The 12,302-nt window shown below is 47.5% G+C and overlaps 1 protein-coding gene across 1 annotated transcript in view; it reads right to left on the reverse strand.

Moving 5' to 3' along the window:
• The window catches only part of PIP5K1A (phosphatidylinositol-4-phosphate 5-kinase, type I, alpha), a 12,789-nt gene extending 4,637 nt beyond the window's left edge, over positions 1-8,152 (reverse strand). Inside the window, 10 exon segments of the mRNA XM_009574830.1 lie at positions 293-377; positions 794-842; positions 1,528-1,611; positions 2,270-2,475; positions 3,046-3,345; positions 4,530-4,567; positions 4,570-4,660; positions 4,907-5,024; positions 5,445-5,575; positions 8,063-8,152. Coding sequence (XP_009573125.1) covers positions 293-377; positions 794-842; positions 1,528-1,611; positions 2,270-2,475; positions 3,046-3,345; positions 4,530-4,567; positions 4,570-4,660; positions 4,907-5,024; positions 5,445-5,575; positions 8,063-8,152 — 1,192 coding nt within the window.
• Between the last annotated feature and the right edge of the window lie 4,150 nt (positions 8,153-12,302).

Consider the following 12,302-nt stretch of genomic DNA (forward strand, 5'->3'; position numbering starts at 1 on the left):
ATTTTTCTAACACGTTCAGGAAGGAATAAAAGACCCGACGCAGCAATTTTCCAGTGACAGTCTGGCGCGAGGGCTGTGCCCTGAAGGAACAAGTTGATGGATGAAACAGCTCCTATAAGGTCACATCTGTGAGGCAAGAACAATCTAGGAGGAAGGAAGGGGTGACACAGCCCAAGAGACTTCCTAAAGCTCTTGCACGCTGTCGTCCACCTTTCCAAACCACAGCTGCTGAGCAGGGAGAAGCCAGAAACCATGGCAACTGCGGAGGGTACAGCTGCACAGAGGTACTTACGTGGTATTTTCTTGAATGCTGTGTTGCACATGAACCGTTGGAACCTTTCGGCGTAGAAGCTGGGTCTGTGCACAGACACAGTGTCCTAGAAGTCCAAGGGACAAACATTAATGTGTGAATCTGAATTAATAAGTGATCAAGGTTAACATGAGCTTCTCTCAGGCTGTAGCCTTGAAACACAGGCTACGTTGGACTAGGAACAGTCAGGGATTCTCACAGTCGCTCTCACTAGCAGCTGTGAGAAGCAGATGAGCTACAAACAGTAGGGGTTATATACAAAGCAATCAATACTTGTTAATGAACAAGTAGGTGACCAGCATTAACAAACCCAACTTTTTTGAGAGTACCTAGAAAGTAATACTTTTATATAAGGGGGCAAACACACACATGCCTTAGAAATCCAGGATTCTATGTCCAGAAGGAGCAAGGACAGCGGGCACAGTTTAACAAGACGCTGGTATTCTTGCTAAACAAGTTTAGAAGTGATATTTTTCTACTTACCCCATCGTGTACAAGGGCCTTCCAAGAGTGCTCCAGCTTCTTGACAAATCTGACAAAGGAAAGAATTAAGAACAATTTTCCCAGCAAGTCCCCACTCTCTGTATCATGTCATGCTCGCTCAGTACTAAGCCTGGCTTCTGACCACAGTGGCAAGCACGCCCCGTACAGACTACTTGGCTTTGGATTCTCTTCATTGTCCCATTTTTCTAAGACTGTTCCACAGACACCAGGGCTGGTTGCACAGTTCACTCTCCCAAAGGGAGAGTTTCACAGACATAATTATCAAGGGCAGTTAACTTGCAATGACATTTAGCAGAGACTTTACAAACATAACCCTCTGCACATTACATTTTAATATAAACAGAAGAAAAGGTAAGCCTTACAGCTATTTTTCATTTTACAGGGAGAAGTGGTTATGGCCATTTTAAGCCACCACTTGTTTTTTCCTTGCCACTTCCTGCACAGTGCCTGTGTACAACAACTACAGCATACAAAAACAACTTCATAAGAGTAAATCTATTCCAGGAACATGAAGTAAATACAGTAAGCAAGACCCAGAAATTAATCCCAAAATGCTCAACTTCAAGAAAACAGAAAGTGATTAAAAAAAAAATGTTTATTTGTATCTTAACTATTTCTTGAAAGCCAGTCTTGACAACCAAGCAGGGGCAAACAATGCTGGAAAATGGTCTTTACCCTCAGGTGATACAAAGCTGTTATTTAATATTTCTTACCTGTAGGACTGCAACACATCAATGATGCCGATGTACAGCAGCAGCCTCTCCCCCTTCGCGTTGCGGGCTGGAATGCCTCCCATCCTAGAAGAGGACAGGGCACAAACATGAAACAGGGTGTTCTCACACCCCACTGCCTCTCTCACACAGCCTAGCGTGGGCTGGATATTACGTGAACTAATTAACAAGCGTCAACATGCGGGAGGCACCTACTGATCAGCTAATGCATTGGGGAAGACAAGTCAGAGCGAAACGCTATTGCAGTAAGTTAACTAAACCTCCTGAGAACTGACCCCCTTTTCCCTCTGTATGACAATTTAATTGAAGATAAGGATCAATCCCGACTCATCCATGAGAGGAGACCAAGCAATCTGTAAAGACCATCTACTACCATCCATACTAAGATGGCAGCTGGACTTTATGGGCTGTTAAGCCTGACCTAACAAAGCACTCACTATGCCTCTCAGAGGTGGATGGAAATAACTAGTTTGAGCTGCCAATAACCGGTGGGCAGAGAACTCTCAAATGCCACCTGGAAGGAGAGAAAATCTTTTGTGCTTTGAGGAAGGGAAATCAAAGACAAAAGCACAAGATTTGACATCAAGACCTCTCTGCCTTGTGTGACACCAATCCTGTATAGCCCAGCCTGCATCTAAGTTAAGTCTCCATTAGCCAAGCTTGGGTTTTACCCCTCACTCCTCGCAGTATTTCACTGGGAACAGCAACACTGACACAGACTTACTGGTCATCTGTTTCTATGGTGCCACCTCGCCGGGCCTCTCCTTGGATGGATTCCATGGCTGTCGAGTAGAGGGCCTTCTGGGCAGCGGGTCGCCGCATATCGGTCTGGGATGTCCCGTCTGCCATCGCGTGCTCTCTCTGTGCCAGATCGATGTTATGGATTGCAACAAGCAAACTGTAATCCATGATTTTAAAGCTCTGCAGGACCTGGGCAGAAAGTCAACAAAGGCTCACTCATTATTGCAAGCCCAGTGAAACTGTCAGAGCAGACATTTTCAGCAGCCTACTCAGCATTTTTGCCTAGAGCCCCCAGCGCACTGAGGGGATGGCTTTTAAGCCACAGCTCGTGCACAGTCAGCTCATCTATAGTCGCCAAAGGGAGTTAAAGGAAAGCCATCAGTGGTACTCCTGTGCAGACGGGGACCCAAGTCAGGGGAAAATACCGTCTTTTGCACGGCCGCCCAGTTGACAACTGGAGACCAGACTCAGTCAAGCATCCCGCCCCTCTCCCCAGATCCTGCCCTGCTCCAGAGCTCAACCTTGGCAGAGGGTTCCTCCACCTCTCGAGGCAGTGCTGGGTTTAATTCAGGTTGGAAACACTGAACGAAACCGTGGTTCAGGTCTTGCTTCTTGTCCACACCATCACCAAAAAAAACGGGTTCTCTAAGTCAACACCCCAGCAGAGGCTACAAGAGTGGCAGCTCCCATCTCCTTGTTGTGGGAAAGGCTCAGAAAAAGGAAGTAACTCTCCATGCCGCCCTTCACCCTTCCACTTACCAAACAGTCTCTCTGTAACGTTTTGCACAGAGCATTATACATGTCAGAGTCTAAGAAGAGGCCATCAGGGATGTCCTGCATAAAATCCAAGTCCTTGTACGTTGGGAAGACCTTCTCCCGCTCCTTCTGGGATGCTCGGCGTTTGTAAGTGGAGCCCTTCAGGTCGTATTTCAGGTGCATTTTGACAGAGCGCGGCAGTAGGTTGTTCATCACGACAATGCGAATGTTTTTGCCTCCGGCCTGAACACAGTACAAGCCATAAAACTTTGGCAGCAGCGTCCTTGGGTTCTGGTTCAAATTCTGAAACGCCAAAGACAAAGAAATACCTTCAAAGCCATTCTGGTTATTCGCATGCCAGTAGAGGAGTTATTTGCTCCTTCCTGTGCTTCTGTGTTGCAATGGAGCTGGCAATGATTCAAAGCCATTGCCAAAGCAGCTAAGAGACAAGGGCAGGTGAACATGGGGGAGAGATGGGTGATGTCTACAGCTGTTAATAACCTCTCTGCAAAGCTGAATGGGTCACATAAAGATTGTAGGACGGAAGGAAGTAGCTGCTGCTCATCCACACAGAAGCTAAGCTGGGGAGGCTTCAGAGCAAAGGAAGATCTTGTGCTTAGCCTTTTTAAATTTGGCACTTAGGTCAAGCTAAATACATCATCATAGGGATGGATCTAAACTCTCGGGGCTGCAGAAGGCACTAGACAGAATTTTGAAGAAAAACAACGTGGTTCTGGGATATAATCGCAGCAATAATATTTGTGGGTTCAGAAGCAGTTTAAGGAATTCAGCTAGTGACCCCAACAGCATCTAAAGTCCTAAGGCACTTCTACACAGCAGGACTACCTCATGGCTAAATTCCCTTTCACAGAGGTGGTTTGTAAAGGCCAGGCTGGACATAAGCATGAGCAGTCAGATCACACACACATCGGGTTCAGGGTGGAATCTGATTTTGCTCCAGAACTGATAAAGTCTTTTTTGCTATAGCCACTTTCATAAAACTAATAGGTCTTTACTTCCAAAGCTGCTGCTTCTATATATAGAAACTTAAAGTCAGAGTTCTTCAGGATACTTTATCTTTGCAGACAGAACCAAGTATAGTCCTGGGAAGGGAAACCCAAGTACAGCTTTGCAAGACAAAGCATCACAGGCGTGACGCTGTGCAGCAAGGAAGCAACAAACAGTTCACAGCTGGTCACGAAGCAGCCTGCAATCCACCAAAAGGGTCTGAGTCACAAAGTGCAACCCAAGAGCCCTGCGCAGCACGCCAGGCTCGCGATACCCACGGAGCTTGTGTTAGTCCATAACTGTCTTTGTCACTGGACAGTTGAGAGAGAAGCTGCCGCTCAGCTGGAGCACAGATCAAACCTCCGCTCACATCCACCAGGCGGTACATAACAATATCCGTCACACTTGTACATTTGGGGGACTTGTATTTGGGGGACCCTTCCGTAGCTTGCAGAGAAAGCCTCGCCCAAGCGACTTACCATGTAGTAGCCAGGCAGCAGCTTCTGTAAGAACAAAAAATGATAAACTCATCATCGCTGGATACATAGAAGAGGGATCCGCTGGCCCCGGAGTTTGAAAGTTCGATGAGTGGCTCATTGCAGAGCGAGTACTGAGGAGGACAAGGTGAGAAACACAGAGGTGAGAGAAACATCAACAGGAAACTTCAGCACGAAGGCTCTTCCTTTTAAACATTAACAGAAGCAAACCCCAGGGTCACATACAGCATCCACTGCTGTGCTTACTGAGCTTGCCATGGGGCCTCACAGTGCTCCACAGCTCCAAGAGGGGGAAGAGGACAAACACCCGTCACCCAGAGTACGCAACAAACAGGAACCTGGTCCAACCACCAACTCACCAGATAGTCGTCTGGTCGGATCCCAAACAGCTCCCGGAAATAACGAAAGGCCACTGGAGCATAGGTTTTGAACCGAAAGTCATTGTAGTGATGAGCTGGGGTCAGGTTACTCCCTTCACTGATCAAGGAGAGAAGCACACACAAGTATTTGTATTTGAAACATTTCTTAAGAAACTGCCCTAAAAGCAAACACCCCCTGGCTGGCTGCTTCTAACACACTGGAGGGCAAGAAAGCACCCACCCTAAAGGGACACATGCAGGCACATGCCACAGCAAGCCTGCATTTGTTCACACGACTGATGGTGGACGTATATAGGGAAGAGCCAGGGTTCTTCAGAAAGAGGTCACCTGTTTTTCTGGCAGGAGCCAGAGTTGGTCTGTAAGCAGTGCACTGAGTAGCTCTCCTCTGGAGACCTGTGCTCGCTCCTGCACTCAACTGTCCTGGTTTGGTGCTGCTTCCTCACATGCAAGCGGGGTTAGCAACTAATGCTGCTACTCACTCCCAAAGCACCAGAGAGAGAAGAAAGCATGCACCGACCTTGGGAAGAAAATACTTTCTACTACGTAGAAATCTTGCATGAGAACGTCTCTTTCGGGTTTGGTGCTCAAGCTTCCAACTGTGTGCGTAATGCCCAGCTGAATGGCACCTTTCAAGGCAGATGATGTCGTCTGGAGGGGCAGAGAAACTGAGTTAGACAACGTGGGGCAGTAGACTGGAAATAGGAGTGAAAGAAAGGAGAGCCCCAAGTTTAAAAGAGCACTGTTAGCTGGGGTTCAGCTTCCGTCATTTCTTTCTCATTGACTAACATTGCTTTGGCAGTGGGAACACCCCTACATCCCCGACAGCATCCTACTCAATCCTTGCACTCTGGGTGGTCGAGCAGTAAAAGACTTGAATTGGAATCAACATCCAGCTGGTCCTTAAAAGACTGAATTTCATATCATCCTCCCACAGCACTCATCTCTACATCCTGCAGTCAGAGGGGAAAGATATCCAGGGAGAGATTGTCTTGTGCCCCTACAAATAAACACACTCCTTGACACTGACACCTTGGTCTGCCGGGTCTTGGAACTATACACTTTGAAGCTTGCCCCTCCCCAGCTTGGGCACATACTTGGATCTTCTGCAGGACAAGGCAGGCACGGCCAGCACACAACGCACACTTCTGTTTGGTACTATCGCATCCCTCCGTCTGCCTCTCTTGCTAGATCATGGCTCTTTAACCATAAGAAGTTCACTGTCATTTTTAAATAAGGAGCAAAGACATGAATCCCACTCCTGCATCCTCTGCACAAACTGTCCAAGAACAATGTAGGACTGTGTTCTCGTAACAGCTACTCACATCAAGAGTCCTCTTCTGTCTATGAGACACATGATCTCATCTCAGACCACTGAGACGTGCTTCAGACTAGCTCATGCTATGGGCTGTCTTTCCCAGAACAGCATAAAACCCATGTTTTATGGCCTGGCAGTTCCCGGAGCACGGAGATACGAACTCTGCTATAAAGCCTGCTGGAAATATTGAGGCTGCAGAGCAGGTGCAGGTTGGATTTGTGCACTGCAGCTCATGGACATTTCACTTGGCTTATACATAAAGCAACTGGACCCAGAACAAGACCCAGGGCTCACGAGCCAACTAGTTTGTGCTTGTTTCCTTAAGCTAAACAAAGCCCAGCCCCCTGCCACGTGCAAGAAATCACTGTACATCAAAGCATTTGGCAGCAGAGGACACCGCAGTATCTGGGGGACAAGCATTTCAAGCTTTTTCCCCAGAGACACATCCTCCATGAAGCCTTGTAAAACAAACGGGAACATTTCTCCCACTTAACTGTTTTTCTGTTATCATAGCTGCAAGAGACCTGCTCACGGTTCCCTGAAGAGAAAACAACAAAAATTGGCAGCAACTCCAGCTTGTTGTAAGATGTCCTCTCCTACTGCGGCTACCTGTTTGTATTTGACATTCACTTCAGTATTAGACGGGGAAGGAGGAAGAACTTGGACTCCGCTTTCCTTCCTTACCCTCTAAAGGCTAAAGTTGCTGGAAAACAGACTTCGGCTCAGCTCACCTAGCCCTGCTTAAACTCCCAGGACAGTCTCACCGATGAGAAACAGAACTTACCAACATGGCACAGCATTGCTGCCTTGTTTGTGAACACAGAGCCACAGGGCCAGGTTGCCAAGGAACAACTATTTTTCTCTGCTATTAGCCAGCACGATCAGCTGAGCAGCTGACTGCCTGTTTACGATTGCTTTTATAGGGCAAAGAATTTTAAAAAACAACTTACCACCCCTGGAAAAGGAGGGGATGGAAAAGAGACAGACTGTCCATTAGTCTCACTCCCAGATAAATCCCACGCAGCGTCCCACCAGGTTTCTGGGACCCTTGCGAGAAACATTTCAGGCATTTTCCATTGACTTCTACTTTTCTCTCTTATTACTGCTGTCTAACCTTCTATCTCTGAATTTGCTGGGAAACTGAAAGCCAGATCCCAATCTTGAAGACACAAGCAATTTCAAAAAGGGCACTGTAACAAAAGCTGGCTTCTGTAGAAATACCATTTGAATTCCTCCCTTCCACTCCGATTCCCGATGGACAGATGAAGGTGCGTCTGGATTAGAGATTTCAGACCAGAAGCTTCCCTTACACAAAGCGGTGAAATGCCCCTATCGAGCCATTACCCATTTAATCTACATCCCAGAATTCAACCTCACTTCAGAGAAAGTCAGCCCATTCTGATGAAGTCCAACAAACTGGAAGCAGCATCCACAAAATACCCACATTTACAGGCTTTTTAAAAATACCCAAACAATCTCCCCTTTGTAAAGCAAATTCCAGTAATGCCACAAGATCTATAGAAACTATTGTGCCCAAAGAGCACAGAAAGCACCCAATAAGCCAGAAGAGGCCTAGGAAGTGTTGCTAATGGGCGAAGTTTAAAAATAATCCCCTCTTTAGAAGGCTACAGAAGAGAAGCTAAGAAGCACATATTCAGTCCTTTGGTTCCTTTCCTTTGAGATCTTCTTCAGCGACCGTCACAGACATTACCCACGGTCTAACGCCAAACCTTGTGAGACACGCTGCTGCTCTGGGCAGCACTCGCATCGCAAAGAGGAGAACGACAACAGTCAAATGAGTTGTGCAAGAGGCAACTTACCTTTTTATAAGTCGTCTCGCCCGTAGAGTCCACTCCTCTGTGCCCTTTCTTTATTGTTTGTGAGCCTGGCTGCCCAGAAGAACCTGGCATCTAGGAGCGGAGTACAAGATGGTAAGAACCAAGGTTGTAAAACCCAACGTCTTAGAGGCCGGTGGCCGTCCAGAACCACCTGGCATAATTCTGCTATTCTCAAAGATGAAGCCTGTGAAGGGCTGAAGCCCCAGGTCTCTGCACGCGTGCAAAGAGAGGACGCGGTACAGGCTGGCCTCCGGCACAGCAACAGCATTGAAATGCCTTCAAAGAACTTATCGACTCCTGTGTGATTGAGGCTGGACATCTAATTAGAGAGAAACACCTTCACGCAAGACCACGTGGAAGGGTTTGCTTTTTTCTAATCACCCTCATCACAAACAGATCAGCTCTAAGCGAGTCTGGACCAACCGCAGCTGGTCACCGTGCTTCCTGCCAGTAAGGCAAAGTCTTTGAGGAAACATTTTAGGAAGGTGGCAAATTCTACTCTGATTCATGCCACAAGAGCTCGCTTGACTCATCTTCTGTCTAACACATGCAGTTGTTAAATGGTGTTTCTCAGTCAAAACGAGTTGAACATCTTGCTCGCAGCAGGAGATCTACGTGGTGTTTTGGTGGCATGAGAATTGTCCAGTTCCAGGACAAGCTGGGTTTTTAAGCTGAGATTCCCTTGGAAAGGAGAAATGCTCTTATTTCCCAAATGAGTACTTACTGTACTTATCACTGCCTGGTTTACCCCTAACTTGAAAGAGATTGGAAAAATAGCAGACAAGTCTGAAATTGGGCATTCTCTCACAGCCAGGGAACAAACCAGCTTGTTGGGCAGAAACTTACCTCAGGGGTGAGTGATTTTTTGAAAGTAGATGATCCTGTCAAAAGAATAAAGCCACACTCAGAAAGGGTTAATCATTACTATGCATCACAAAAAAGCCTGACACAACCGCCTTGGTTCAAACGAACGTTTCAAGGCTTCTGAAAAAGCACTGACTCACAGCTGATTTCTTCCCAGCTTCTCCTCTTACAGCAGAGACAATTTTTGTCAAGCCACAAGGAAATGCTATTCTGCTTACCGCTCGCCAGCCAAACTCAGTTTTGTGTCGGTGCTACCGGCTGGGGTCTGCTCTGCCCCGCTCAGCTGGCTTCCAGCACGCAGACCACCTTCAGAGGTGGTATCAGCAACTCCCTGCCTTCGACGGAGTTACACGGCTTTGCAGGATTATTGCCACCTATTAATTAGAACTGGGAGGGCCAAGTGCTCTGCAGCGTTTCAGTAGATGCACTGAATTTATCTTAAAGTTATTTCCAGGACCTTTTATTGAAAGGCCCACAACACCAGTCCTTCCACTTGAAGCCAAGCCCAGGGATTTTCTTACCACCATGGTGCTAAATATCTGCGAGGTGATGTACTAACTTTTATCTTTTAGGCCTGGATTCCCGTCTTGGTTTTTTTTGGATGCAGTAAGGAAAAAAAAAGCAATTAGATGACACTGCCCCTCCGCGATGTCTGTCTACACCACAAAGCCACCAGCCAGGTTGAGACCAACACCGGTGAGGCCACCAGCTCCCAGGACAGGGACACTGCCCCCGCCAGGCAGATGCCTAAAATAGTGATGCGCTTTCTGCCTCCAGCCCAGAAAAGCTCTTCCATTTTGTTTTTCTTTCTACTTCAGACACAGCAAGGGATTTTTTTACGTGGGAGCCATGACCACAGCCCCATAAAACCGCCCCCACCCAAAAGCAACACCCCCATCGTACCACAGAGTAAGCGCAGGGTTGCTTCCCCCGACGGCCAGTAATTGTTTCTCCAGATGAAGCATTACAACATATAACCCTTGCAGTGGTTCTGGGTCCACCCACCACTCATAGCAGAGAAGCCCCTTCTGCTCGCCTGTTACAGGCGGTGTAAAGACTCACGCTGTGATTTCAGCAAGCACTACAGCTCTACAAAAACTGCATTTCAGCAGAAGGAACAGAGTTACTTAACAGCGAAATCCAGCAGCCTTCTGATCCCCTCATCGAATGATCAAAGTTCTCATTTCAATACATATTAAACAAGCAAACCAAGAAGAAAAAAATCTGTGACAAACGCTTTTTGCTAAACAAAGCGAGCACAGAACAACTGGCTCCAACCACCTTCCCACCCCCTCTCATCCCCTTTTAAAGACAAGAAAGTTTGTCCCGACAAGCTCTAATTTTTGCGTTTGAAGTTTCTCGCAGCCGGCTCTCCTCCTTCTCCTCCCCCGGCGCACTCGGGGCTCTTTGGAGCCGGCCGCCCCACCTCACGTCTCATAGAATCATAGAATCCTTTAGGTTGGAAAAGACCTTTAAGATCATCAAGTCCAACCGTAAACCCAACACTGCCAAGTCCCACTAAACCATGTCCCTAAGTGCTGCATCTACAATAGAATCCTAGAATCATTTCGGATGGAAAAGACATTTAAGAAAGGACCCTCTCGCATCCCTTCCCAAATCTGGGCCGGTAGCGAGGGGAAGAGGGAGCACCTCCAGCTAGAAGGAAGCTTCTGTGACTTAGTATCTTACAATGAAACCAATAAAGCTCGACTCCATCACCTTGCCACAAGGCTTTTGAACTTGCCAAGATCCATCAGGACACAGGGACGGAGGAAACATCCCGGGCATCACAATATAACACCTGTTCAATAGCAGTTAAGCCTTTTTTTTTAAGCAAGTAACTGTAATTACATAAATCGAAACCTCTAAAAGCCCCATAAGCAATCCTGAAGGAGCACCGCCAGCCTCATCACCTTGGAGATTTGCTGTGTTAATATTTAATCATCCGTGCAAAACCGTATTCCAGCAGGATTTAACTAAAGCTCTCTTGCCAGAGGACCCGGCAGCAAATCTTCTCTCTGCTGCCTTAACCACACGCAACAAACATTAAAAGCGAGAATATACAACGAGCCTTGGGAAGAGCTAGCACCCCAAAGCACTCTGGTTTGTCCCCTGCCATCCCATGGGGTATCTTTATCTTGGAGGTTTCCCCATGATTTTAAGGAAGATGTACAGCATCTCAGCACAGACCAGAGCATCAGCTTCACCTTCTCCTCTTCCCCCACCGCCCCAAGACCGCAGTGTCTGGGTTCGCCCTTTCACGTAGTGATTTGGGAAGTGACAACAACGATCCTCCCCATCAGGCTGGTTACAAGAAAGGGTGAGTCAACAAGGGAAAGCCGCAGCGCGCGGTCAGAGCATCGGCGCGGTTGTGGCATCGCTCCGGTCCCAGCACACCCAGTTTCCGCAGCAGGAAGCTCCCCCTCCCTCCCTCCCGCTAGTTTCCAAACGAGTTTGCTGCTGATTGGGAAATAGGTAATTCCTGTTTGACCACGATAAAAAACACTTATTCACATCTGAGTGCAAGGATGAACATGCAGCTGACGAGGTCTGCTCAGCTCCGAGGCTGGACTGAAGCTACGTAGACGTCTATCGCGCGTCCTGCAAAAACAAGCTCTCTCGATTACCAAAAGCATTGCTGGCTGAGGTCAGAGAACAAAACTCAGAGGTTTCCATATGAAAACATTTCAGTTATCCCCACCTTTTTTTATTGCTTTGTAAAGGCAGTTCGTTTGTCTGTCCCACGCACACTCTGCTTGGGGAGGTGAAGGTGTTAAATTCAATGGCATAAACGTAACAAAATGAAAGAATTTCAAAAAAGCTGCTATTTCTGTTTAAACATCTCGAAAATGAAAGAATTCAACAGCCATAATTCTGACCCGGATTGATAAATAATGTCATGAGAGACCTAAATAGTTAATGCTGGCCAAAGGAAACAGATCAGGGTTCGAAAGTCCTGTCCAAAAATGAATTCATGATGTCCCAAAAAGTTTCCTTTCTTCCTCTCTTTTGTGATTCTGGGAGCAATCCCTATGGGCGATTTCAGAGCATTCTTCAGGGCTGTTTACTGGAAGCTGAATCAACCTAAATATCTTTATCAGTGACCTGGATGAGGGGATCGAGTGCTCCCTCAGTCACTTTGCAGGTGACACCCAGCTGGGCGGGAGTGTCGATCTGCTGGGGGTGGGAAGGGTCCGCAGAGGGACCCGGACAGGCTGGGCCGATGGGCCCAGGCCGATGCAGGAGGTTCACCAAGGCCAACGCCGGGTCCTGCACTTGGGTCACCACAACCCCAGCAACGCTACAGGTTGGGGACGAGTGGCTGGAAAGATGCCCGGGGGGAAAGGGCCCGGGGGGG

The sequence above is a fragment of the Fulmarus glacialis genome, unplaced genomic scaffold (genome assembly GCF_000690835.1).
Source record: "Fulmarus glacialis isolate BGI_N327 unplaced genomic scaffold, ASM69083v1 scaffold26823, whole genome shotgun sequence".
Lineage (NCBI taxonomy): Eukaryota > Metazoa > Chordata > Aves > Procellariiformes > Procellariidae > Fulmarus > Fulmarus glacialis.